This window comes from Mesoplodon mirus (assembly GCF_964341445.2).
Source record: "Mesoplodon mirus genome assembly, chromosome: 12".
NCBI lineage: Eukaryota > Metazoa > Chordata > Mammalia > Artiodactyla > Ziphiidae > Mesoplodon > Mesoplodon mirus.
The window spans coordinates 83935765-83961969 of NC_138988.1; the positions used below are offsets into that span (position 1 = coordinate 83935765).

The 26205-nt window shown below is 45.8% G+C and overlaps 1 protein-coding gene and 1 pseudogene across 2 annotated transcripts in view; both read right to left on the reverse strand.

Annotated features, from left to right (window-relative positions):
* Nucleotides 1-343: 343 nt before the first annotated feature.
* The window catches only part of LOC309813160 (tripartite motif-containing protein 26-like), a 101633-nt pseudogene continuing 75771 nt past the window's right edge, over nucleotides 344-26205 (reverse strand). Inside the window, exons 5-6 of the transcript in view lie at nucleotides 4859-4974; nucleotides 344-351 (exon numbers count right to left, since the gene is read on the reverse strand). The product of the transcript in view is annotated as a tripartite motif-containing protein 26-like (transcript). The remainder of the gene's footprint in view (nucleotides 352-4858; nucleotides 4975-26205) is intronic.
* Nucleotides 16813-26205, reverse strand: part of LOC309813817 (uncharacterized protein) — a gene marked incomplete at its 3' end in the record, with an annotated part of 37673 nt that continues 28280 nt past the window's right edge. The window contains 8 exon segments of the mRNA XM_082638946.1: nucleotides 16813-16934; nucleotides 17075-17107; nucleotides 17542-17652; nucleotides 17771-18046; nucleotides 18668-18943; nucleotides 19144-19413; nucleotides 19742-19828; nucleotides 19831-20051. Coding sequence (XP_082495072.1) covers nucleotides 16813-16934; nucleotides 17075-17107; nucleotides 17542-17652; nucleotides 17771-18046; nucleotides 18668-18943; nucleotides 19144-19413; nucleotides 19742-19828; nucleotides 19831-20051 — 1396 coding nt within the window.

Consider the following 26205-nt stretch of genomic DNA (forward strand, 5'->3'; position numbering starts at 1 on the left):
AGGGATTGTGGAGGTGGAAATCTAGAGGATTAACCCCTCAGGTAGAAAAGGAGTGCAGGGTCGTTCTGCCTCAGATTCCATAAGGAGTCTGTGCTTCCCCCAACTGGTTTGAGCAGCTGACTTTTGGATAATTGACCTCTGGTCCCTCATATCCTGTGCCCTGGTGATCATAACATTCTATCACTTCACTGTATTCTCTTTATTACAAATGAGTCACTAGATCCAGCTTATAGTCCAAAGGTGGGAATTACACAAGTGCATGAACACCAGGAGATGGGAATCACATCTTAGAAGTGTGCTCACCACAAGGGGGACTCTGGCAACCACCTGAAAGTGTGGCATCTCACAGGGCTGTAGCCAGGAGTGCAGAGATCAGAGCTGAGGTCCAAGGGACTTTGTGTTCATTCCACAGGAATACAGGACAAAATTATGATCCCAGCAAGGTAGCCCAGTCTTCTAGGTAATTTGGGGATTGGAAGAGGCAAAAGGCTAGGTAGAAATATAAAGAAGAGGAAATAAAAAGACACCCAGCAGTTCTACTAGTTAATGTTCTCACTTATTTTCTTATGGTTCTGAGAATTTGCAAAAGTCTTTTTGTTTAATAGTTACATGGTTTAATAATCAGCATGACCTTAAATAACTTAGGAAATATAATGAACCGAGGGATGAGGAAATCACATGACCCAGGCCTGACCAGTCAGGTTACCATGTTGTACCACATCCACCTGGCAACAGGGATTGGTCCAAGGGTAGTCTTTCCTCTCCAGTACTTTATGTATGGTCAATGTGAGAAGGATGTTTATCTTTCTGCTAAAGTTGTGAAAGTGGGTAATGTGAGGGGGTTAGAGATCATATTGTCTGTCTTCCCCAGGAACAGTGAAAGAGAAGAGAAATTGAGGCCTGATGACAAGTTTGAGTCTCTGGGTCCAATCATGTCTCTAATTGGCCTCACCCCTGGCCTTCCCAGGTAAATCAACATGTTAAACCTCTTTTACCAAAGCTAGATTCATTCGAGTTTTGTTAACTTGCAACTGAAAGAGTCCTCTTACAAGAAGGCAGACTTTTCTGTGATGCTGGGTATTTAGATAACAGTCGTTCACATGTTATTAAGACTTTATTTTTGTAGAGTAGTTTTAAGTTCACAGCAAGGTTGAGGGGGATATACAGATATTTTCCATATACTCCCTGCCCCCATACATGCATAGTGTGCCCCATTATCAATGTCCCCTGCAGAGTGGTGCGTTTGTTACAGCTGATGGACCTACACTGACACATCATCATCATCCACAGTCTGTAGTTTATATTATGATTCATTCTTGGAACTCTACATTCTGTGGGTTTGGACAAATGTATAGGAACTTTCCATTATTATAGTATCAGAGTGTTTCACTACCCTAAAAATCCTCTATTTTCCACCTACTTATTCCTCCCCTCACCCCCCAACCCCTGGCAACACATCTTTTTACTGTCTCCACAGTTTTGCCTTTTCCAGAATGCCATATGCTTGGAATCATACAGTATATAGACTTTTCAGATTGGCTTCTTTCACATGGTAGTGTGCATTTAAGGTTCCTCCATGCCTTTACAAGTCTTACTAATTCATTTCTTTTGGACACTGCGTACTATCCCATTGTCTGGATGTAGCACAATTTATTTATCCCTTCACCTACTGATGGGCGTCTGAGTTTCTTCCAAGTTTTGGCAATTATGAATAAAACTGCTGTAAACATTCATATGCAGATGTTTGTGTAGACATGTTTTTAACTCCTTTAGGTAAATACCGAGGAACACAACCGCTGGATTGTCTGCTGGATTGTCTGGTAAGAGTATTTTTAGTTTTACAAAAAACTGTCACACCGTCTTCCAAAGTAGCTGTACCATTTTGCCTTCCCACCATCAGTGAATGAGAGTTCTTGTTATTCCACATCGTCTCCAGCATTTGGTCTTCTTAGTGTTCTGGAATTTGGCCACTCCAATAGGTGCGTAGTAGTATCTCATTGTTTTAATATGCATTTCCATGATGACATATAATGGGAACATCTTTTCATATGCTTATTTGCCATCTGTATATCTTCTTTGGTAAGGTATCTATTAAGGTCTTTGGTCCTTTTTTTTTTTCTGGCTGCGTTTGGGTGTTCGTTGCTGTGAGCAAGCTTTACTCTAGTTGTGGCGAGCGGGGGCTACTCTTCGTTGCAGTGTGTGGGCTTCTCATTGCGGTGGCTTCTCTTGTTGTGGAGCACAGGCTCTAGGCACGTGGGCTTCAGTAGTTGCAGGACGTGGGCGCAGTAGTTGTGGCTCACGGGCTCTAGAGTGCAGGCTGAGTGGATGTGGCGCACGGGCTTAGTTGCTCTGCGGTATGTGGGATCTTCCCGGCCCAGGGATTGAACCCGTGTTCCCTGCATTGGCAGGCAGATTCTTAACCACTGTGCCACCAGGGAAGTCCCTTAGGCCCATTTTTAAATGAGACTGTTTTCTTATTGTTGAGCTGTAAGTGTTCTTTGCCTATTTTGAATAACAATTCTTTATCAGATGCGTCTTTTGCAAATTTTTCTCCCAGTCTGTGTCTTGTCTTCTCATTCTCTTGACATTGCCCTTCTGTGAGCAGATGTTTTTAATTTCAGTGCAGTCCAGCTTATCACTTCTTTCTTTTATGGACTGTGCCTTTGGTGTTTTATCTAAAAAGTCACTGCCATACTCAAGGTAATCTAGCTTTTCTGCTATGTTACTTCTAGGTGTTTTACACTTTTGTATTTTACCTTTAGGTCTGTGGTCCATTTTGATTTAATTTTTGTGAAGGGTGTAAGGTCTACATCTAGATTCATTTTTTTTTTGCATATGCATGTCCAGTTGTCCCAGCCCCATTTTTCTTTTTAACATCTTTATTGGAGTATAATTGCTTTACAGCGGTGTGTTAGTTTCTGCGGTATAACAAAGTGAATCAGCTCTATGTATACATATATCCCCATATCTCCTCCCTCTTGCATCTCCCTCCCACCCTCCCTATCCCACCCCTCTAGGTGGTCACAGCACTGAGCTGATCTCCCTGTGCTATACAGCTGCTTCCCACTAGCTATCTGTTTTACATTTGGTAGTGTATATATGTCAGTGCCACTCTCTGACTTTGCCCCAGCTTACCCTTCCCCCTCCCTGTGTCCTCAAGTCGGTTCCCTATGTCTGCTTCTTTATTCCTGCCTTGCCCCTAGGTTCTTCAGAACCTTTTTTTTTTTTTCTTTAGATACCATATATATGTGTTAGCATACGGTATTTGCTTTTCTCTTTCTGACTTACTTCACTCTGCATGACAGGCTCTAGGTCCATCCACCTCACTACAAATAACTCAATTTTGTTTCTTTTTATGGCTGAGTAATATACCATTGTATATATGTGCCACATCTTCTTTATCCATTCATCTGTCGATGGACACTTAGGTTGCTTCCATGTCTTGGCTATTGTAAATAGTGCTGCAGTGAACGTTGTGGTACGTGTCTCTTTTTGAATTATTGTTTTCTCAGGGTATATACCCAGTAGTGGGATTGCTGGGTCATATGGTTGTTCTATTTTTAGTTTTTTTAAGGAACCTCCGTACTGTTCTCCCTAGTGGCTGTATCAATTTACATTCCCACCAACAGTGCAAGAGGGTTCCCTTTCCTCCACACCCTCTCCAGCATTTTTTTTTTTTCTTTTTTTTGCGGTACGTGGGCCTCTCACTGCTGTGGCCTCTCCCGTTGCGGAGCACAGGCTCCGGACGTGCAGGCTCAGCGGCCCTGGCTCACGGGCCCAGCCGCTCCACAGCATGTGGGATGTACCCGGACCTGGGCACGAACCCGTGTCCCTTGCATTGGCAGGCGGACTCTCAACCACTGTGCCACCAGGGAAGCCCAATATTCCCTGTTTTTAAACTAAGTCTTAAACTTCTAGGCCTAGAGAGTACTATTTCTCTCCACTCTCAAATATACCTCTTTTAGATTCATTCTCCCAGTATTCTTTAAATTAAAAAAATTTTTAATTGTGGTAGAAACACATAACATTTACCATCTTTCCCATTTTAAGTGTATAGTTCATTAATGTTAAGCATATTTAATTTGCTGTGCAACCAATTTCCAGAACTCTTCCCTTCTTTAAAGCTGAAACTCTCTACCCATTGAACAACAGCTTCTCATTTCCCCTCCTCCCATCCACCAATCTACTTTCTGTTCCTGTGGATTTGACTACTTCAGAGACCTCCCATAAATGCAATCATACAGTACTTGTCCCTTCGTGACTGGCTCACTTGACTTAGCATAATGTCCTCAAGGTTCCTCCATGTTGTAGCATGTGTCAGAATTTCCTTCCTTTTTTAGGCTGGATAATATTCCATTGTCTGCATATGCCACATTTTGTTTATCCATTCATCCACTGATGGACCTTTGGTTTGCTTCTACCTCCTGGCTATAGCAAATAATGCTGCTATGAACATGAGTGTTCAAATATCTCTTTGAGATCCTGCTTTTCCTTCTTTGGAAAGTGGGAATGCTAGATCATATGGTAATTATATTTTTAATTTTTTGAGGAAATGTCACACTGTTTTCCATAGCCTCCCAATTTTCTTTTACCTCACTGTTAAATGTGAAATATCTTTTTACCAACTCTGAGACCTATTGACTATGATTCTGCTTTAGTGTAGGTAACATTGTTAGACTATCATGTGGAATGCTCTCTGGTTTGGACTTGCTTAGATTCCCTGTCCGATGTCCCTGCATGGTGTGAGTGACGTGCATAAGAGCAAGGAACTCTGAGAAGCCACGGCCACAATCAAAACCTAAGGAAACATTATAGAGAAAGAGAGAAATTTTTCTAGGCTCAGAACCCCTTCCTTTGCCATGGAATCCTTTGAGTCCTTTCTCTAAAGAAAGAAGTTTATCTGAAAATTCTTGTGTCTGCTTTTTGATTGCAGGACTGATAGGGTTTTCAATCCAGAACTTCTTCCGGGGATATCTAGAGAAAATGAAGTCACAGTTAGAACTCCTGGGAGAAAGGCATGATTTCCCATCGTCAGCACGTGCGTGTGCACAAACACCAACAATGGACCAAAGGGGCAGAGAGTAAAAGCTGCTTTTCCAAGTGGTCGGTTCCAACATCAGAGTCAAAGAGTAGATATATAGAGTTCTGAAGAAAGGACCAGGATCCAAGGGTTCTCTACCCACCAATATATCATTTACAGACAAAATTAAAAAAGAGAGAAAGCCATTTTCTGCCTTTGAAAATCTTTGAAACATGCCACTAATACTACAACCTCTAAAGAAATTACCTGAGGATATAAACTAGACAAATTAAAATTAAGCTTTAAATATACATGTTTTAAAGCTTTACATTTAAAATTAAGGAAGTGCTGGGCAGAGATATATAAGCTAAATATGAAATGAAAGAAATCTGAGGTCTTGGTCTTATTATCAAACAGGATTGGATTCAAAGCAAGAAAATATTAAGTGAGACAACAGAGGGTGTTTTATCTTACTAAGAAAATTATGATCCACAATTAAGATATAACTCTCCTTAAAGGTCATACAGAAAAAAAGTATCAAAATATAAAAAGCAAAAACTATAAGAATACAAGTAAAATGGGCAAAAACTCATTGCTAATAGGAATCTTTGAGTGATTTCTTCTAGTCCATAACATATCAAGAAGTCAAAAAATAAGTGTCAATACAAAATACCTAAATAACAAAACTACTAAGGAAAACTTCATGGAGATATAGCAAATCCTATTCCAAGGACAGAGAGAAAGTACCTTCTTTTCAACTGTTTGGAACTGTCCAAAAGTTTACAACGTACAATACAGAAAGCCTCAATAAAGTTCAAAATGGTAGAAATGGCAACAAACTCGTCTGGTCACAAGATTTAAAAACTATGAAACATAAAACTATTAGAAAAAACCCTGCACACCACTGACAGGAAAACATAATAATAAAAAAAAAAAAAGAGGGAGGAGGGTCCTTGAAGAGGATCTTATCCTGGAGGAGAATGTTAGACAGAGTTCTCACCTCCATGTCCTGGAGCTGGCTTGTGTAATGCTCGTTCCCTTCACCCGCTGCCTATAGGACGGCCCCTGCCTTGTGCTGGTTGGCAGCCAAACCATCAGGAGTTATGGTGTCTTGATCTTTGGAGTCGATGCTACTCAGCAAGCCCCTGGCTGAGCCCTCCCTGCTTTGTCTACCACAGAACCTCCAGAGCACAGGTGACACACCATTGCAGCCCTGACGGAGAGGTCACCCTGAGATCTTGGGCCCTGGGATTGTACCCTCAGAGGTCACCCTGACCTGGCAGCGTGATGAGGAGGACCAGACCCAGGCCATGGAGCTTGTAGAGACCAGGCCTTCAGAGGACAGAACGTTCCAGAAGTGGGTGGCCCTGGTGTTGCCTTCTGGAGACGAGCAGAGACACACATGCCACGTGCAGCACCAGGGGCTGCCTGAACCCCTCTTCCTGAGGTCCGGTGTGGAGGGATCTGAGGGGAACCTTCTTGTCAGGGAAGTAGGAGCCCTCCTGGGGACTTTCAGCAGGGTCAGGGCTCAGATGTGAGGTCAGGGCCCCTCACTCTCCTTTCCTCCTCAAAGCCGTCTTCCCAGCCCAACATCCCCGTCAAGGGAGCATTTGCTGGCCAGGTTCTCCTTGCAGCTGCTGTCAGTGGGGTTGTGTTTGCAGGAGTTTAGATGGTTGGAACTTTGCGTGCAACAACTGTGCCCTAGAACAAAAAGAACTCAGGTTAGGAAGGGATTCTGGGTTTCATTGTTCTGACCCAAGGGTCTCTCACCTCAGGGGTTGAATTGCAACTCCTGTCCTCATGACTTCTGGAGCCAGCGTGCAGACATCCTGTTGTGCAGCAAAGCCTGGAGGGACCCTGGCTGGTGGGAGGCCAGCTGAGAAAGTGCAGGTGAGCTGGGAGGCTGGGGACCTGCTGGATCCCCTGAGCCCCAGTTCCAGGTCTGGCCAGTGTACGTGGCTGCCTTTGGACTCCAGGACCTTGATCTCAGTTCAGCTCCCATTCTCCTCTATGAGGGTTCCAGGAGCAGGGCCACATGAGGCCCAGAAAGTACCAGATTACCTGGGGAATGGGTCTCTTTCTAGTGGGACAAAAATTCTCAGGTCCGTCTCCTGCAGGATCCTAAATTGTTTTACAAAGATGAAGTAGTATTAAGCCCAGTCCTACAATGAACTGGCAAATCTGAAGGGAGAGTGTAACCTGCATGTGTGTCTGTGTGTGTTCACATGTGTATAGAAATGTGTGTGGATGTTTGTGTATATGTGTGTGGGTGAGTGTACATAAGCATGTGTGGTCCTTTGTGTATGTGTGCTTTTGTGGTGTGCGGGTGTGCATTGCCCTGATGTGTCCTCATCCTGGCCCCCACCCTGGCCTTCTCCAGGTGCCCCTCCCACCTCAGGGGCTCTAAGGGACAGGACAGCTCTCCATCTGCACATGAGTAAGAAGAGGCTGAGGTGACGAGTGTTGGGGAGAAGTTGTCCTCATCCTCTCGGAAGAAAGAAACAGGAGCTGCATGCGGGAACTCTCTTCCTTCCCAGGATTTTGCTTTAATAAATGTGTCAGATAGTATTTTAAGGGACTTACATGAATGGAGTCATTTAAATCTCATAAGAGTCCTCTGAGTTAGGGACAGCTATGAACCCCATTTTACAGACAAGGAAACTGAGGCCTCTGAGAGCTTGGCTGGCTCTCAGTTGGCTGAGCCATGACTCTAAGGAAGCGGTCTGACCGCTGTGCCCAGGTCTGTACTCACTGTGCTGTGTTGACTCCCATACACTGTTCACCAGCCTCACTAAGGGTCACTTCCTCTGGGGGCTCTGACAGCTTCCCTGTCCCCTCTGGGCTCTGAGACTGGCTGGGAGTCTATTGCGTTTCTCACACTCCCTAGAGGTGTGTCCAAGGGGTCTGAAGTGACAGGAGAGTTGGTTCTACATTGGCTGCTGGAGTGTGTTTGCCGGAGGTGGGCGGAAGTGAGGGTCCAACCTGGGCTGGAGGGCCTCAGTGATGTTTGCATCTGGGTGTGAGCTGGGCTTTCCAGATGCTGAAGGGTGACGACCAGCAGGGTCCGTGCAGAGTTTACTGATCACTGTTATTTCACAGCCTGAAACCACGGCCCCTCGTGGGCCTGAGAGTCACAGGGGTGTTCACGCATCTCCTTCCCATCCCTGCTGCCCTGACTGCTCTTCTTCCAGCTGACTTCCTGGGAACATCTGCTGTCCAAGGTGACACATGAGGAGGGGTCTGGCCACACCCCTGCTCACCAGCTCTTCCTCCCACCCTGCCTGCTGCTCCCTTCTGGGGCCTCCTGGATGAAGTGAGCAACTAGGATAGACAGAGAAGCTGACATTATGCTGGTAAAGAGAAAGCAGAATGTCTGTCACCAAGGAAAGGAAAGCGTTGCCTTAGGGAAGAAGACTGAGTAGTTTCCTGTGGGCTGTTACACTGGCAGCCTCAGACTTCTGCTGGATGTTGACAGGAGGCTGCCCTTAATTTCCTGCCATGTAGGATTTGCCAACGCAGTCCTCAGAGCTTGCAAGCAGTGAAGACAGTAGAAAGTCAACTAGCAAGATGGGGTCTTGCTCTTCTATGATCTAATCTCAGGAGTGACATCCCTGTTGTCATATTGTATTGGTCAGAAGGAAGTCACAGGTCCCACCCACACTCCGGGGCAGAGAGCCACAAGGTGTGAAGCCCAGGAGGCAGGGATCCTTGGGTAGCATCTCAGAGTCTGCACTGGGACATTCCAGGTCAGAGAAGCAGGAGCACGAGGTAGTGAGGACTCTGCCCTGGACGTGTTCACACACGGATTGCACAGTCACTGAACAGTCAGTGTCACTGTGGGTCCGCCTCATGCAGGATGATCTGCAGAACTGACTTGTGTTTATCACGGCACCGACCTGGATACAAGAATCAATGTTTTCATCAGAAAGGTTTCTCTCCAGGTCCGTGGGAACCTGAGAGGGTCCCCTCTGAATATTTGCCCCCTTACTTTTCAAACCTCCTACACCTCTAGGAAAGTGCTGTCTCTAAAGTCACCCACATTTTCTTCCCTGTGTCATCCTGCCAGCAAACCCTGGGCTCCCACTCTTCCTCCCATCTTACTTTCACACAGGATCCCAGAGTCACTCCTTGTGATTCTAGTTTGTTGGTTTCCTCCCCTTCATCCAGATTATTTCTTAGCGATTTTCTCTCGTGTTGATTACTCAGTTTTATTAGGAAATTGTGTTCTCTAACTAACCCTTTCCACTAATTTTTGGACCAAATGGGCCAAGGTCGTCTCTCCAATCCTCAGCTCATGTCCCACACAGGGACAGGATAAGAGTGGGGCTCCTGGGAAATCATGGACTGGCACAGACCCTCATGGGGTGAGACATTTAGGTCACCAAGGCATAGACCTTAGCTTCCTTTATGTCCCCAGCAGGGGGTACCACACCCGGCACACAGTATGCTCTCAATCAGCTCCCTCCCTTCTGGAAGCTGTTTCCCCAACAACTAATTATAGACTATGTTGCATTTACCAGGTCATTTTACTCCATCGTGAGTTCCTTGATGTGTCACTCACTGAGGCCCAGCACAGAGCCTGACATCTAGAAATGGCCTAATAAATGATTACTAAATGAGTGTGGGGTTTTCTTTGGTCATTCAACATTTATTTCAACTTACTTATACATGCATAAAGTTAAAAAAAATTCATATGACATAAAGGACATACAGTGAAAAGTAAATTTCCTCCTCCATGCCATCCAAAACCCTTCCAAATTCCCTCCCTGGATACAGTACCTGTTACCAGTTTCGACAGTGTTATAGAGAGCGATTTCATTTTATCAGGTGGTATTTATCACATATTCTATCTGCAATTTTGTTATCAATTAGCAATATATACTAAGATTATTCTATTTTTAAACTACAAATCTGGCTCAGCTTAAGATATTGATAATAACAATTCTCCACTGCTGATTTAAAAAAATTTCAGTATAACAAAAATCATCTCTCTTCCATAGTAATAGAGCTTTTTTCTGGACAAAGTCACCCAGATTAGAAATACATTCGGGACTTCCCTGGTGGCGCAGTGGTTAAGAATCCTCCTGCCAATGCAGGGGACACAGGTTGGATCCCTGGTCGGCGAAGATCCCACATGCTGCGGAACAAATAAGCCTATGCGCCACAACTACTGAAGCCTGCACGCCTAGAGCCCATGCTCGCAAGAGAAGCCACCGCAATGAGAACCCCCCGCACTGCAACTAAGCGGAACTAGAGAAAGCCCAGCAACGAAGACTCAATGCAGCCAAAATAAATAAATAAATAATTAAAGTGGGAAAAAAAAACCAACCATGTAATCTCCACTACTTGTATCCTTTTGATTAAGTTCTAGCCAATATGATGAAGCAGATGTGAACTTTAAAATTTTGATGTTAAAGGGAAGAAACCTTTCTTCCTTCCCTGCTTTCCCTGGTTGCTCATGGACCATGAACATGGTCTTAGGTAACTTGAGTCATGCCAACAATGGCAACATCCCAGGGACAGCAGAGAAGGAAGGTCAAGGAGACTTGGACGCCTGGACATCCTCGTGGTGCAGAGCCACCCTAGCAGCCCTGGAACTGCCTGCCTCACTGTCATGGGAGCCACACACAAGCTTCCATCCTGTGAGACCACTGTTATTTGAGTTCTGCTGCACATACTGAATACATATCGGGAGAACAGGACTTCCGAGGAGTGTGTGGCTGTGGTGGTCTGTTCTAAGATGAGCAGAGATATATTTACAGTGTCACACTTGGTCTCCTGGGACATTATTGTAAATGGAGAAAGGGAGAGCTGGGCCAGGGTTGGGGGCACAGCACAGGGAGACTGGAGACTGTTACCCTCCTCATCTTTCTAGCCACGGGGTCTGATAGGGGAGCGTTTGGGTCACCAGGTTAACCAGCCTTCGTTCCTTCACTTCTCTTCTTGTCCTTTTCATAGACAGTTCTCTTGACATTCCAGCCAGGATGAGAATCACTGCTGGTGGTCTCTTCCTCGTCCTCCTCCTGTCTGATGGCAGTGACTGTGGAGGCTGAGATCTAGAGGAGAAACTCCTCAGGTAGGGAGAGAATGCAGCGTCAGTTGTCATTGGGTTCCATCGGGAATCTCTGCTTCCCCATCCAGGCCTGGACAGCCAGCCCTGAGACAGCTGACCCTGGGTCCCTCCTATCTTTTTCCCTGGTGATCCCCAAATATACATTCATCACTTCCCCTATTCCTTTTGTTACCAGTGAGTCACTAGGTCCAGCTTATGTTCCAAAAGTATTAGACAGGGACATAGATACCAGAGGAGGGAGCATCGGGGACCAACTTAGAGTCTGCCAACCACAGGGTGACTTTGGAACCATGTGACTACATGGCCTGTCACACAGCTGAGGCTAGCAATGCAGAGACCAGAATAAAGAGTTCAAGTCAAAGGTTTTGGGTCTCACTTCACAGGAATCCAGATCAAAATTATATTCCCGAAAAACTGGCCCAATCTTCCAGGTAATTTGGGATTTTTAAAAGAGAGAACGTTGTAGGTAGAAACATAAACGTAGGAAATGGAAAGCAAGATAGCAGCGCTGAGAGCGCTGTCTCACTGTCATTGACAACGATCCTTCCAGTTTCCGCAAGAACCACAGTGGTGAGTTAGCTGGTACATGATGTGACCACCACCCCTGCATCCTTTAAGTCTTTGAGGATGACGTTAACTTCTTTCATTATCCCAAGACACAATATTGTTTTTAATGTTGTGTCGTGGCTGAGCTTGGGAGGCTTTTTCAGGGGCTTCCACTAAGCCTTTCTTACTAAAAGCTTTTACTTCACAGATTAAAAAAATATATATGAGCTCTCTGGGTGACATTTCCAGTTACAGCTCAAAAGCTTGAGAAAACCAAAGGTAAGATTTTTCCAGATTTGGCTAATGCCCTAAGGATAAAAACAACTTTTCCCTCTGGGTTATTACCCACATTTATATTTTGACCTAAACAATTATTCTCTAGATAACTGTACTTATGGAAGCTTTTTATACTTTATTTATTATGTTAATTTGTTTTCATTGGAAGAGGCAGCCTTAAAACAAGTTCTATTGTGTTACTGGGAATGGAGTCTCCATGACCTATTTTTTCACTCCTGCTATTTATCTGGCAGCATGGTAGGTGCTAGAATATAAGTCCACCCAAACCAGTGATACTTTATCTCTTCTGTGAGCCAGTGCTGGTTTGTGAAATGTTTGCTCTCAGCTCACAATAAGAAACATACAGACATTGAAGGTGAGTGTAAGCAAGTAAATTTCTACCTTTATCTTGACCCAGACTGGTAATTGCCAAGAAAAAGATGAGCATTTATATCATGTGATTGGATCTGCTAAGACAGTTGGATCATTAGTTCCTCATGGACCAGAGATTGAGTAACTTGGTGTCTAAGCTAGTATTGATACTTTTTATAGTCTTTTGTGGGGATCACATGTAAACTGATAAGTGATATGGATACTTTCCCCAGAAAGATGTGCATGTACAAAGAAATATGAAACATAGTATAAAATGTCAGTGTGTATGGATCCCATGAAGACCTATAGATCTTGTTTATTTAAGCTTAGAAAGAGACAAAGGTAGGGAGAGGACATTTTGAGTAATCATTTCATTATTGAAAAATGCACTCTGCTTATCTGAGTATAAACTGGAGTAGACAGAAGATGGACTCCGTAACAGAGCATCACAGAAGAAGTTGAAAGATGTCATTTATTACTTATTCATCCATCCAACCTGACTGCTTACAATGTACCAGGTCAAGTTCTCGTCTAGATCACTGCTGCAAAAATTGTAATTTGTCATTCCTTTTCCCTTCCTCACCTTCAACCTCCACCCCTAGAATCTGTACCCTCTTCCCAAGTTAGGGAAATTTCAAACTTGAAGATCTTGGTAGGATGTAGAGACCACCCCCCTCTATAAGAGAGAAAAACCTGCATCTAAGCATTCTGGCAGGTTGAAACAGCCTGAGGCTCCACCAGGCAGGTGACCCCATGCTGGACTCTGACTCAGGACGTGGTGCCACAGAGAGGCTGGAACTGTGCTGAACGCTTTGGCACCTGTGGCCGAAGCGGCAGTAGTTGTCAGGAGCAGCAGAGACAACAGGCTGAGCCGCAGGGCGCGCTGTCCAGCATCAGGGCTGACAGTGCTGTGAACAGTGGCATCTGGGCCCACCTGCATGGGCAGGGCTTCCTCTGTGGGACCTGACCCGTGTGGGATTGTGTATTCTGTTCCTGGCTGTGTAGTCTCAGGGCTGTTTTGTGGCTTTTTCCTGAAATAAAACTACAATCAATCTCTCTCTCTCTCTCTCGTTCCATTTAGAACAATTTGAAACCCTTTTTTGCCCGTAAAGAATTGCATGAGAATACCATGTAGTGAAACTCTGAGAGAGCAGGGATTCAGAGACTCTTCCCTGCTGCTTTATTGAGATATGATTGATCTACAATATTGAGTCAGTTTATGGTGTACAAGTTGTTGACTTCATACACTTAATATTGCAAAATAATTACCACCGTAGGATTAGCTTACAACTGTATCACGCCACATAATCACCTTTTTCGTGTGCGTGTGTAGAAAATTTAGGTCTACCCTCTTAGAACTCAAAAACTTTTATGCTGAGCGGATAACTGCTTCTTAAATTTTCCACCTGGCTATACTGCATGGTAGAGAAAACATGTATCTCCCAGAAAATGTCCTTTTTCTTCCCAGGGAAAAACATTTCCATGAGGATTTAAAACCCCTCCCCACCCTGATTACTCTCTCATCACTGACCTCAGTGGATCCCAATCTGCCTGAGCCTCAGGACTGCTTGTAGGGATTGTTACAAACTACTCAGGACTCTTCCCCGACCCACCATCTCAGAATGTGGGCATGAGGTCCAGGAATCCCTTATGAACAAGCCCTACAGGTGAGGCTGATGCACAGCCACGTGGGAATCCTGGTCTACATTGTTGCTACTAAATGTGTGATCTGAAGACCAGCAACATCAGCACCAAACTTGTTTAAAATGCAGATTCTCACGCTCCCTTCCACCTGAGGCGTGCAGGTGATGCACAGGAAGATCGGGAACCCCCTGGTCTCCTTGCCGTCTAGACTCGGTGTTCAGAAACGTGGGGTCTGCTCAGGTGTGTGGTCTGATCATATCGCATAGTCCTGGGGGGTCCAGGGTTCAGTCCTTGTCCTTCATCTTCTGTAGCCAATTCTCCCCTGGTGACCTCATCTGTTCTCAAAGCTTTAAACCTCATTTATAGGATGTCACCTCCTCCAAATATTTCTCCAGCCATCTCACCTGAACCCCAGACTCAGTTTGCCCTTTCCTAAAGCGAATGCCAATGCTGCCGCCTCCTCAAATATGCTGCTTCCAGAGTCTCCCCATTTCTGCGGAAGGTGCCCCACATGTCTACTTGCAAATCTCAAAATTTGCGGTCTTCCTTCATTCTGCTTTCTTATATCCCAAATATCATCCATTAGGAATTGCTGTAAAACGCCATTTTCACAATATATCCAGAATCCAATCAGTTACTATTATTTTCCCTGCTCACACCTCAGACAAGCACCAGCATCTCCAGCCTGGACACTGCACCATTTCCTACAGTTTCCTCTATGGAATCTCTTGCTCTTCACCTCCTGATTCTGCCCAGCAGCCAGACGTTTCTAAAGAGTAGTCACACGAGGTCAATCTTCTGTTCAAACCATCTTGTAAACTCCGCATCTTACTCAGACAAAATCAAAACCCTTCTAATATTGTCTAGGTCCATATGATCTGTCCAGACACTGGATTTCATCTCCATTCCTCTCTCCTCTACCTACAATGGCCTCCTCACTCTTCCTTGAACACGCAGACACTCTCCTGCCCTAGCGCACTGGCACTGGAGGCTCCCCGGCCTGGAGAGAACTTGCCCCAGACATCCTCGTGGACATTCCTTCATGTCTTTCACATCTTTACTGAAAGGTCACCTTCTCAATGAGGCCCACACTGACCGCCCTAGTAGAACAGACATCATCCCTGTCCCCACACACTTACATGCTGGGTCACCTTCCTCAAAGCACTTACCAGCTTTTAATGTGAACACTTCCCTCACTTACTAGCCTCCTAGCGCACACTCTGCCTGTTCCCCTAGAACATATACTGCACATGTCGGACAGGTTTTGTCTGTTGTTAGTTCCCTGAGGTTTCCTAGATGCAAGAACAGTGTGTCATGTATCTGGCACACAAAAATGTCAATTGAATGAATTATCAGTGTAGAGCATCTCCCTATTCTAGAGACAATGTCTTTATTAACATGACCTCAGGCCACATGCTGCCTTGTGGCAGCTACGACACCACATCCATTCGCAATGACATCAATGCCGCCTGTACTTTTCTCACAAGGGCTGATCTCCCCTCCCTCCCACACCAATCAGTCTGCACACCACACACCACGCTCCTTCTCTCTTCAGAAAAGAATATCCTGCACTTATGCGTCTTCTATTCCAACGTACCCTGACTCTATTAGACTCTGCTTTCTAAATCCATCAGTTTGGATTGGAGTCAGCACTAGGCTTAGAAGATCTAAGGGCAGAAGAGGGGCCAGGCTGCAGAGAAGAGAGAAATCCAGCAAGAATTAAGTCAAGATGAGAGACTATTGGGTCCCTTCTGTTTGCTAATTCCAGAATCTGGTTCCTTTTAAAAGATGGGGAAAAGTTGGAAAGAAGAATCCAGCAAACATCTCTAGAAGGAGGGCAAGAGCTGGATGAGGCTGAAAATTGCTCTCTTGATACTACTGAGAATCCTGTGTGCAGGGCCCCCTTGGACTTGTGGGGACATCGACAGGCAAAATGACTCCTGCTGCCGTCAGAGATGGGGACACCCAGAGAAGAATGAGACCAGAACTCTGCACGTGAAAAACAACAGTCATTAATCCAACAATAACAACCACTAAATAAGCAAAATATAAACACGCACGATAAAGACAGGGTCCGAGGATGGGAGCAAGGCCCGAGCCAAGGCTACATGGTTACAGGAAGCCCTTGCTGCCCACCGTCCTGGAGACAGTACAAGGCCCAGGTGATTTCTGAGCCTCCGAGATCACAGGTCCTGGTGGGACAAGGTTCTAGAAGTGACGAGGACAAAGGAACAGAGCAGATGACCTGGCAGAGCAGTGACCACATCAAAGCCACGATGCAGTGAGCACGGAGTGGGCACAGGCCGCGTCCACGCCCAGCTCCTCACCGCCTCCTCCTGTCCCACCTGCAGCAGACAGAGCACAGCAAGCACACGGATTCTGGAAGGTTCTCAGCGCTTCCATTTATTTTCTCTCTCAAACTTTAAGAATCCTTTCCTTTATTATCCCATCAACGCCTCATGGCAGGAATTAGAAAAAACAAAATTCATATAGAGATTTTATTCCCAACAGGCAAGTAAGACATTATTACTCAGTGCACCACGAAGTTAAGACAGGGATGGAGGTGGCCCAGCCCTGCCTCTGCTGGAACAGGCAAGTGGATCAGGGAAGAGAACACAGGTCAGGGTGGGGAGGGGTCGTGGTGGGCAGGGGTGGGCCAGTCTCCCCACCTCCTCACATTATGCTCCGAGGAACACAGACACATTCAGATGCAGCTGCAGAAAGAGGAGTCACGGGATCTGAAGCCACAAAGTGGGACCGTGCACCACTCAGTCCCCACGAGGCTGCTCACACTGTGAAAGAAAATAATCAAGAACAAATTCAGGTCAGTCATGTAAGTGCTGACCTTCCCAACAGCCTCCCACATGCTCAAATGTCCCATTCAAAGATCCCCACCACCCGGGGCATCCCCTCGGCCCCAACACGTCTCCCAATCTAGGTCCTCCAGGGTCTTACCTTTAGGATCCGTGAGAGACACATCAGAGCCCTGGGCACTGTCACTGCCTGGGGGAGAACAAAACCAGGATGTGGTCAGAACCCACAGGAGAGAAACTAGAGAAGGAGCTTTAGGAGGGTGAGCCCCCCATGGCCTCCTGTCTGCACCCTCACAAGGGTCTCAGGAATCACACCCCCTCCACACTTACTTGCAGCCTGAGCATAGCTTCCTCCTTTTTCCCCTGTAAGAAGAAAACATCACATGAGAGGCCAGGGAGAAGACTGAGTTGTTAGATCCTAGAGGAACCCCCTAGTCCTGGACCACAGAGAACTTTCCAGAACTGTTGACCAAAACCCATGATAGGATCAGGAACACGAAGAAAGGAGATGTGGGGGGACTGGATCAACTTCTGCCCTCCTGGGGGTCTCTCCTCAGCAGGGACCTTCCCTCTCTGACCTTCAAGTGCTGGTAATCTGGTCCCCAATTGGAATTATGAAGGTGAAAAAAGGTCTTTCATTTCCACATGTGCTTTACAAAAGGGTAAGTGCCAGTCTCCAGACTGGCAAGCAATGTTTCTGAATGGTACTGCCCAGTAAAAACGCAGGCAAGCTTCTACCTGGGCTTGAAACTCCCCAGTGAGACAAGAAAACTCAGATCCCTCCCTCCCTTCCTTACCTGAGTGCTTCTTCCTCCAGATCACAGCTCCAGCCACCACGGCTCCAGTAACCACCGAGAGAAGCAGGCCAACAATGAGGGCCATGATGGGGACGGTGGGCTGAGGAGGGTCTGTGGAGGAAAGGGAAGGGGCCCTGACCTCAGGCTTGAATCCCGACCTTGCTGAAAGTGTCCAGAAGGGCTCCTGCTTTATCTGAGAGGAAGCTCCACCCACCATGTCCCTCCTTACCCCATCTCAGGGTGAGGTGCTCCTGAAGCCCCTCGTGCTGCACATGGCACGTGTATCTCTGCTCCTCTCCAGAAGGCACCAGCAGGGCCACCCACTTCTGGAAGGTTCCGTCCCCTGAAGGCCTGGTCTCCACAAGCTCCATGTCCTGGGTCTGATCCTCCCCATCACGCTGCCAGGTCAGTGAGATCTCCTTAGGGTAGAAGCCCAGGGCCCAGCACCTCAGGGTGACCTCACGGTCAGAGATGGGGTGATGGGTCACGTGTGTCTTTGGAGGGTCTGAGGAGGAAGAATCAGAAAATTCACACTTAGTGTTACCTTCATGGGCCACTGAAGCAGCATCATGTGACCATCCTGAGAATGGACAGCACAATGGGTTTGAAAATAACAAGCACAAACACCAGACACAGGCCTGGACTCCGAGGTCTGGGAAAATCTCCCAGTCCTTGGAAAGTTCTAGAATAAGGATGAAAGCCAAGGTAGGAGGCTCCATGTAAAGGGGAGAATACAGAGCAATGGTCCTGACTTTGGTGGAGGCTGAATGACTCAGAAAAGCTGGAGCCAGGCCTCCTAAGATGTTCTCAAGATAAGAACAGGCCTTGAGAGAGAAAGTCATGGTTCACAAGATGGGGGTCAGGGTCAAAGGGCGTCGCTGGTCAGTTATTTCAGGGATGGTTTCCTGCTTCTTCCCCAAAGAGACTGGATTCCTTCACTGTCTTTCAGAGAAGTGAGGCCACCGGCGAGTCACTGTCTTGTACAGAATATGGAAACCTGGGCGGATTCCTCCCTCTCCCGACAAGAAGTTGGGGCGGTGTTTCCACAGGGACCCCATTTCCTCCCCTTGTGGGAAGCGAGCTCCAGCCCGAGGGGAGACCAGGGAGGCCCCGCGGCCCGTGGTACCTGCGCGCTGCAGCGTGTCCTTCCCGGTCTCCAGGTATCTGAGGAGCCACTTCACGCAGGTGACCTCCAGGTAGTTTCTGCGATGCTCCGCCTCACCGGCCCGCTCCCACTTGCGCTTGGTGTTCTGAGCCGCCGCGTCGGCCGCGGTCCAGGAGCGCCGGTCCTCGTTCAGGGCGATGTAATCGGCGCCGTCGTAGGCGAACTGTCTGTACCCCCGGAGGAGGCAACCGTCCGGCCCCACGTCGCAGCAGTACATCTCCTGGAGGGTGTGAGACCCTGACCCCGCCCCGACCAGCCGCAGCGATTAAGCCCAAACTGAAATGAAACCGGGTAAAGTCCCCGCGGTCTCTTCCCGGGTCGGGGACCGGGGGCGTCCCGCAATGTTGGGGTGATCCTCGGACCCGGAGACTCGGGGCGACGCCGGCCCGTCCCTGGGGATGGGGTTCGTGACCCGGACCCGGGCCCGCGTCGCTCACCGGCCTCGCTCTGGTTGTAGTAGCCGCGCAGGGTGTTCAGGTTCTCTCGGTAAACCCGTGCGGTGCCCTTGATGTTCCGCGTGTTCCGATCCCAATACTTCGGCCCCTCCTGCTCCACCCACTGCGCCCGCGGCTCCGTCCTCGGATTCGGGGCGTCGCTGTCGAACCGCACGAACTGCGTGTCGTCCACGTAGCCGACGGCGATGAAGCGGGGCTCCCCGAGGCCGGGCCGGGACACCCCGGTGTAGAAATAACTCAGGGAGTGGGAGCCTGGGGGCGGGGAAGGGTGAGACCCGGTCCGACCCTCCTCCCAGCGCGGGTCCCCGGGTCCGAGGTGACGGGGCCGGGAAGGGGGAGGGGGCGAGGGGCGAGGGGCTCGTGAGACGGAAAAGGTGTGGAGGTCGGAGAAGGGCCGGCACCTCGGGGGGAGAGAAGAGGGGGCGGGAAGCAAGGGAGGGACAGGCGAGGACCGGGGTGAGGGGGCGGGTCTGGGCTGGGGGCGGCGGCGTAGCTCCTTCCCTGCGAGTCCTGCCCCCCGACCCCCGGGGTCCCCTCGATCCTACCCGCAGAGGCCGTTCCCTCCCGACCCCGCACTCACCCGCCCAGGTCTCGGTCAGGGCCAGGGCACCCGAGAGTAGCAGGAGGAGGGTTCGCGGTGCCATGACCCGCATCCTCGGGGTGTGGAAGAAAGTGAGTGCGGCGGGTCGGTGGAGACTTTATAACCGGGAACCGCGGGGACGCTGATTGGCTTCTCCAGAAACCGGACACGCAATGGGAGTGAGAAGTGGGTCGCGTCACGAGTGTCCAGGCAGCAGGGCCCGACACAGGTTGTGAGAGAGAAAGCGAAACTCGGGGAGACGGGGATTCCCCACCACGGAGCGTCCCGGCCCCAGAGACCGCCTGACAGCCTGAGAGCCTGAGAGCCTGCACGTCCCGGGACCAGGGACTTTGCCCGATCCTTCCCCTCCTGCACCCAGAGCTCTTTGTCACACTGTCTCCCTGAGTCCTTGCCCAGGGACTGTGTAGTCAGCGATTTTCACAACATTGTGGTCAGAATATTTATACAGTCTCACAAAGTAGTGACGACCCCAAAGTTAGTTTTGTTTATGTGGATACTTCTATCGATACGTTCCAAAGTAGAAATAATAGAGTTCAAAAAATTTTAATTAATTGATTTAGAATAATATTAATAACCCATGATTTAATATGAAAAATAACTACTTCCCAAAATAAACACGGTAGTGGGAAATGTGGAGCTTTTCAGATTTTTATATTTTTGCAAGTCTCTCTCTTTCTTATCTGTCTCATTAGAAGACCCCTGGATGTTCATGTTTGCTTCTTCATTGAATCCGTTATTTTGATTGAAGTCTATGAAAATAAAAAGGCTCACATATATGTAGGAGTAGTATTTTTAATAACCTTTTCCGACAGTCATGGATGTTAGCCTTTGATACAAAACGAAAACTACACAAGTGGTAGTTTCTCAAAGGTTATTTTCAAAGTGGACCTGAAACAATATTATTAACTGTTTCCTATTCTGTCACGTTAAAATCCATAACCCTATTTTGCACATTGAATGTCTCTTGTACTAACGTAAGATTTAAAAAAAGTAATACGTTGTTTCACTAAGTTATATAGATCTTCCAGTGTCATTCATTCTTTCAAGTAAACATTGTATTCCATGAAGAAGAGGGTAGCTCAGGTCACACAAATTATTTTCCTTGGGACATAGTACTTTGGAATGTAGCAGAAGGGCTTGATGGGTACTTCCCATGTCATCTTAGAAGATACTTTTAGAATGTGGATTTAAGGGAGTTCCCTGGCCGTCCAGTGGTTAGGACTCAGAGCTGTCACTGCCATGGCCTGGGTTCAAGGGTTCAATCCCTGTTCAGGGAACTAAGATCCCACATGCTGTGGGGCATGGCCAAAAAAAAAAAAAAAAAAGTGGATTTAAGGATAATTTAGGAAACAAAAGAAGTTTTATGTATTTTTTAAAGTATTTTTTATGAGGTATAGTTGATTTACAATGTTGTGTTAATTTCTGCTCTACAGCAAAGTGATTCAGTTATACATGTGTATATACATTCTTTTTCATTTTCTTTTCCATTATAGCTTATTAAGGAAAGATAAACATTTGTAATGCATCAACCAGAATGTTTTAAAGGAAACCTGCTTTTCTTTTTCTGCAAGTAAGTTGTGGTGAAATTCATTATATTTCAGTTTGCTACAGTAGTCTCCATCACTGCTAAGTTATACCTCAAAGCAAATGTCAACATAGTGGAAAGTCAAATAATATCTTAGTAATGCTATGAAAGTAGGTTTCACCTCATGGATCTTATGAAAGGGTCTCAGTGACTTCAAGCGTTCCACAGATCACACTCTGAGAACTGCTGTTCGAATAAACCTGGGAAACTCTCCTAACTGAACCTTGCCTTTGCCTCCTCTTCGTTTTGGAGAATCCCTCTCCCTGAGCTGGACTCCCTGCCTCCCCACACTTAGCTGAGGGCCCTGCCCCTGGGGTCCTCTAGGAGAGAACTCACCCCTTGGAAAGTGATCCCAGAGAGTGTCCTCAGTCTGGGAAGGGAGGTAGGGGGACAGGTATTTCCCCTTTGAATCTGGAAACCGTTTGTGCCTGAAGGCACCATACCCACTCATAACCTAGTTTGGTTTTGTTACACACCAGCTAAGTATGTATTCATATCCCAGAGAGAAATCTGACATCGTCTCTAAGAGAAACAATATTGGCCCTTTCATGGGTCCAGTATATCTGACTTGAGGCCCAGAAAGCATGAAGAGCAGTCCTGTCCAATAGAATGTTCTGTGGTGAAGGAATTTTTCTATATCTGTACTGTCAAAATCAGGTAGCCACTAGCTACAGGTCGCCATTTAGCACCTCAGAAGTGGCTATTGTGCTGAGCACCTTAATGTTATTTAGTTTAAATAGCCATATGTGGCTAGTAGCTAGCCTACTGGGCATTGCATATCTATAATGTTCTTAATTTCCAGTCTCTTCCCCCCAAAAGATACTGTGTGACTCATAGGTTGATGCATATTAAAATGACCTTCATATGGAAATCATGGATTTGTCTATGTGGGTCTTAGATATATCCTTAAAATGCAGCATGCGCAGAAAGTTTCATTAACATGTATTTTAACAACTAGAGTGTTCAGACATTAAGGACACTGTGGTTTATCACCTTAAGGTCATATGTGTTCAAAACTGCCCATCGCTGGAGCTAATTCTTGTCTTTATGACCTTGAGCTCTTGTTGTTCTTTTCATTAACCTGGTAAATATAAGCAGACACTGAAGTCTTCACTTAGCCCAAGAGAAAGTATTCACTGAACACAACATATATCAAATACCTTGTAGGACCTGTACATACTTGTAAATTTATAAAGCAGGAGATGTAAACCTTAGAATCCACCACCTTAGAATTCTTTCCTGACTGTTCCTGCTATTCGTTCCCCCCACATTCAATCAATTCTGTTTCCCTTCACCCTTGGATCCCTCTCTCCTAGAAAAAAAAATACACGAATTTTTTACATTTGGGGAATGAAGAGTTGTATGACCCAAAGATGAAAAACCACTAAAAAATCATAAATTTTCTCTATGTCAACCAGACATTCACAAAGATACTAATGCATGCCCTTATCAAACTCAAAGACAAAAAAATTGACAAACAGGTAGCAATGATTTTCATCCAAAGACCACCAGGAGAAAATCTGTGGACAAACAAGTTGGATTTATTACTGGATGCAGCGAGGGAGATGACACACCATCAGGGACCATGGTGTCTTAGTGTGAGGTGTTAGATAGAACATATAGAGGATGTGGGCTCTGGTTGGGTGATTTTGAGGAGGGCGTATGGAGGAGGGGCTCACTCTAGACTGGGTGTTGTCAGGAAGTGGGGGCAATTCTATGACGGGACATCTCAGTGAATCTTCCTTGTAAGGAGGAAAGACTATAGAGTGAGGATGCAGCTGTAATTGGAAAGAAGCCGTGGTTGCTGGTATCTGCACAGGGAGAGGTGTGATACATTGTGAGGTGCATAGTGCTGCCTTGTTTGGTCTGTGCTTGGACAAAATGATGTTGTAGTCTTGTTTTGTCTCACTGTATCATGGTCTCAGGTGTCCTTGTCTGATGTTGATGTTCTGTGAGGTGACATATGTCCAACAGGAGAAGAACACGGCTGCGTGGTGAGCACCAGCCCAGCTTCTGGCACCACTGAGGCCTAAGGTAAATGTCAGACCGGCTTCTGATGTTGGAGGCTGCTTTGTCCTTCCTGAATTCAGTGTTTTAAAATAACTAAATCCCAAACAAAACATAATTAAAGTGTATTAGAAAACAATTTGGAAAATAAGAAATGCAAATGTCAAACAAATATATAACAAATAAATGTAAAGAAAAATGCAAAGGTGGAATAAGAAATGGGAATAAATTAAAATCTATCATCTTGGCAAAGATAATAGTATGAGGAGAGTATTGACAAGAATTTAGGGAGAATATATTGTCAGCAAGATTGATGGGATTGAAAACTGGTACAAAACTTTTAAAGGTCACTATGCAAAACGTGTCAATTTCAGTATATTTACATTAAAAAATTTTTTTGTTTTGTATTGGTATATAGGTAATTTACAATGTTGCGGGGTGTTTTGTTTTTTTAGGTGTACAGCAACTTGACTCACTTATGCATAGACGTATATATGTCCTTTTTTGGGTTCTCTTCCCATATAGGTTATTACAGAGTGTTGAGTAGGGTTCCTTGTGCTATACAGTGGGTCCTTGTTGATTATTTTATAAATAGTAGTGTGTATATGTTCATCTCAACCTGCTCATTTTCCCCTGCCCACCACCTTTCCCTTTTGGTAACCGTAAGTTTCTTTTCTAAGTCTGTGAGTCTATTTTTCTTTTGTAAAGAAGTTCATTTGTATCCATTTTTAGATTCCACCTGTAAGTGATATCATAGGATGCTTGTCTTTTCTTGTTTCACTTCCTTTCTTGTGGCTGGAAATGGCATTATTTCATCCTTTTTATGGCTGAGTAATATTCCATTGTGTATATGTATCTTATCTTCACTATGCATTCATCTGTCCTTATACACTTAGGTTGCTTCCATGTCTTGGCTATTGTACATAGTGCTGCCATGATCGTTGGAGTTCACGTGTCTTTTAAAAGTACAGTTTTCTCTGGATCTAGGCCCAGGATTGGGATTGCTGGGTCACATGGTACTTGTATGTTTACTTTTTTAATGAACGTCCATCCTGTTCTCCCTAGTGAATGTACCGACTTACATTCCCACCAACAGTGTAGGAGGGTTGCCTTCAATATGTTTACATTTTGACATAGAAATTCTCTTTCAGAAATTTATCCTGCGAAGATAATCACACATGTCCTCAAAAATACGTATTCAAGGGTGTTTCTTGAACTGTGGTTTATAAAAGCAAAAAATGGAAACAATCTAAATTTTACAGTCGTTGTAATGATGGTGACTATGAATAGAGGAACACTTAATAAGAATTAAAGCAATAATGCCATGTGATTTACATAGTGGGTCAAATTTATTCTCAAAGCAAACCCACGAGGGGTTTTCCCTGGTGGTCCTGAGGCTAAGACACCGAGCTCCCAATGCACCTGGCCCGAGTTCTATCCCTGGTCAGGGACCTAGATCCCGCATGCCGCAGTGAAGACCCTGCGCAGCCAATAAATAAATTAATCAGTTAATTTAAAAAAAAAGCAAACCCATGAGGCACCCAACATGTGATCCCTTTGTACAGACACAGAGAGAGAGACTCAGAGAGGAGACACGGAAGGGGAGGCTCAGAGAGGTTAAGGAGCGTATATTTCAAGGCCACCTTGAATCAGGATCTGGAGACACTGGAGAAAAAATGAACAACAGTTAGGACCTGGGTGATGTGCGACAGGCACTGTGGTGAGGGAGATGGACAGAAATGACAAAGATAAATGTAAATCACTACTGAGCTAAGTGCTGAGAGGAAGAAGTTCATGATATCATGAAAGTAGATAACCAAGAGACCTGACAGCTCCCCTACCACTATTATCAATAATATTTGAAAGATGTAAAAGATATAGGGTATATAAAACAAAAACAGAATTCTATACAATTATATAAAATCATAGCACCAAAAAGCCTCTTTGAAATGAAAAATAATGTCATAGAAATGTATAATTCAGTAGATGAATTGAAAAATTTCAGTCATACTCACATACTCACAGTAAGCAATAGGAATAGACAAGTAATGGCAAGGAGGAGAGAAGACCTGTAAGAATATTCCTCTATCAATCAAGAGATTCCAGCGAGTAAGCAATACAAGTGTCAAAAATAAGGGAGAGTAGGAAATAATAAAAAATTATTTTCAAGAAAATCTCTCGGAGCTTACAGACAAAAATTTACATCTGGAATGGCCTAAGCAAACTCTTACTGCAGTAGATGAAAACAGACCGACTCTAAGAAACATCACAGTGAAATTGCAGAAAGGATGGAAAAGAAGCGAGACCTTGAAAACTTCAAGAGGCAAAAAACATGGGCCTGGAGGCTAGAAGACAGTGAAGCAAAGCCTTCCGAATTCTAAGGAAAAAAATCAGTATTTCCAACACAGAGTTCTAGATTGAGTCAAGATGAGAGTAAGTCCTAGGGTAGCCTAAGACATTTCAGAGTTACAATGTTTTCCTTTCCATGTTCCCTTCTTCAGGATACTGTTAGACAAAGTGCGGGGGAAATGATGGAGAAAACCAACTACAGGGAAACATGGGGTCCAGGCAACAGGGAAGCCTTGTAAAATTATACAGTAGGAGAGAGAGGCAGAGGGCTGCCCAGAATGAGGCGAAGGAGATCCGGGATGTCAGCCCTGCCCCAGGTGTGCAGGGAACCAGTCTCCGTGTGGCAGCACGGAGGGCTGTGGGAGAGTCTGCAAAGAGGTGAAGTTGGTGGAATATCCAATGTGCTTGAATGTATTCAGAAAGAGTTAGATTCTGCACAGAGTTTTAGAATGATTTAAAATGAGTCCAATATGGGGCTTCCCTGGTGGCGAAGTGGTTAAGA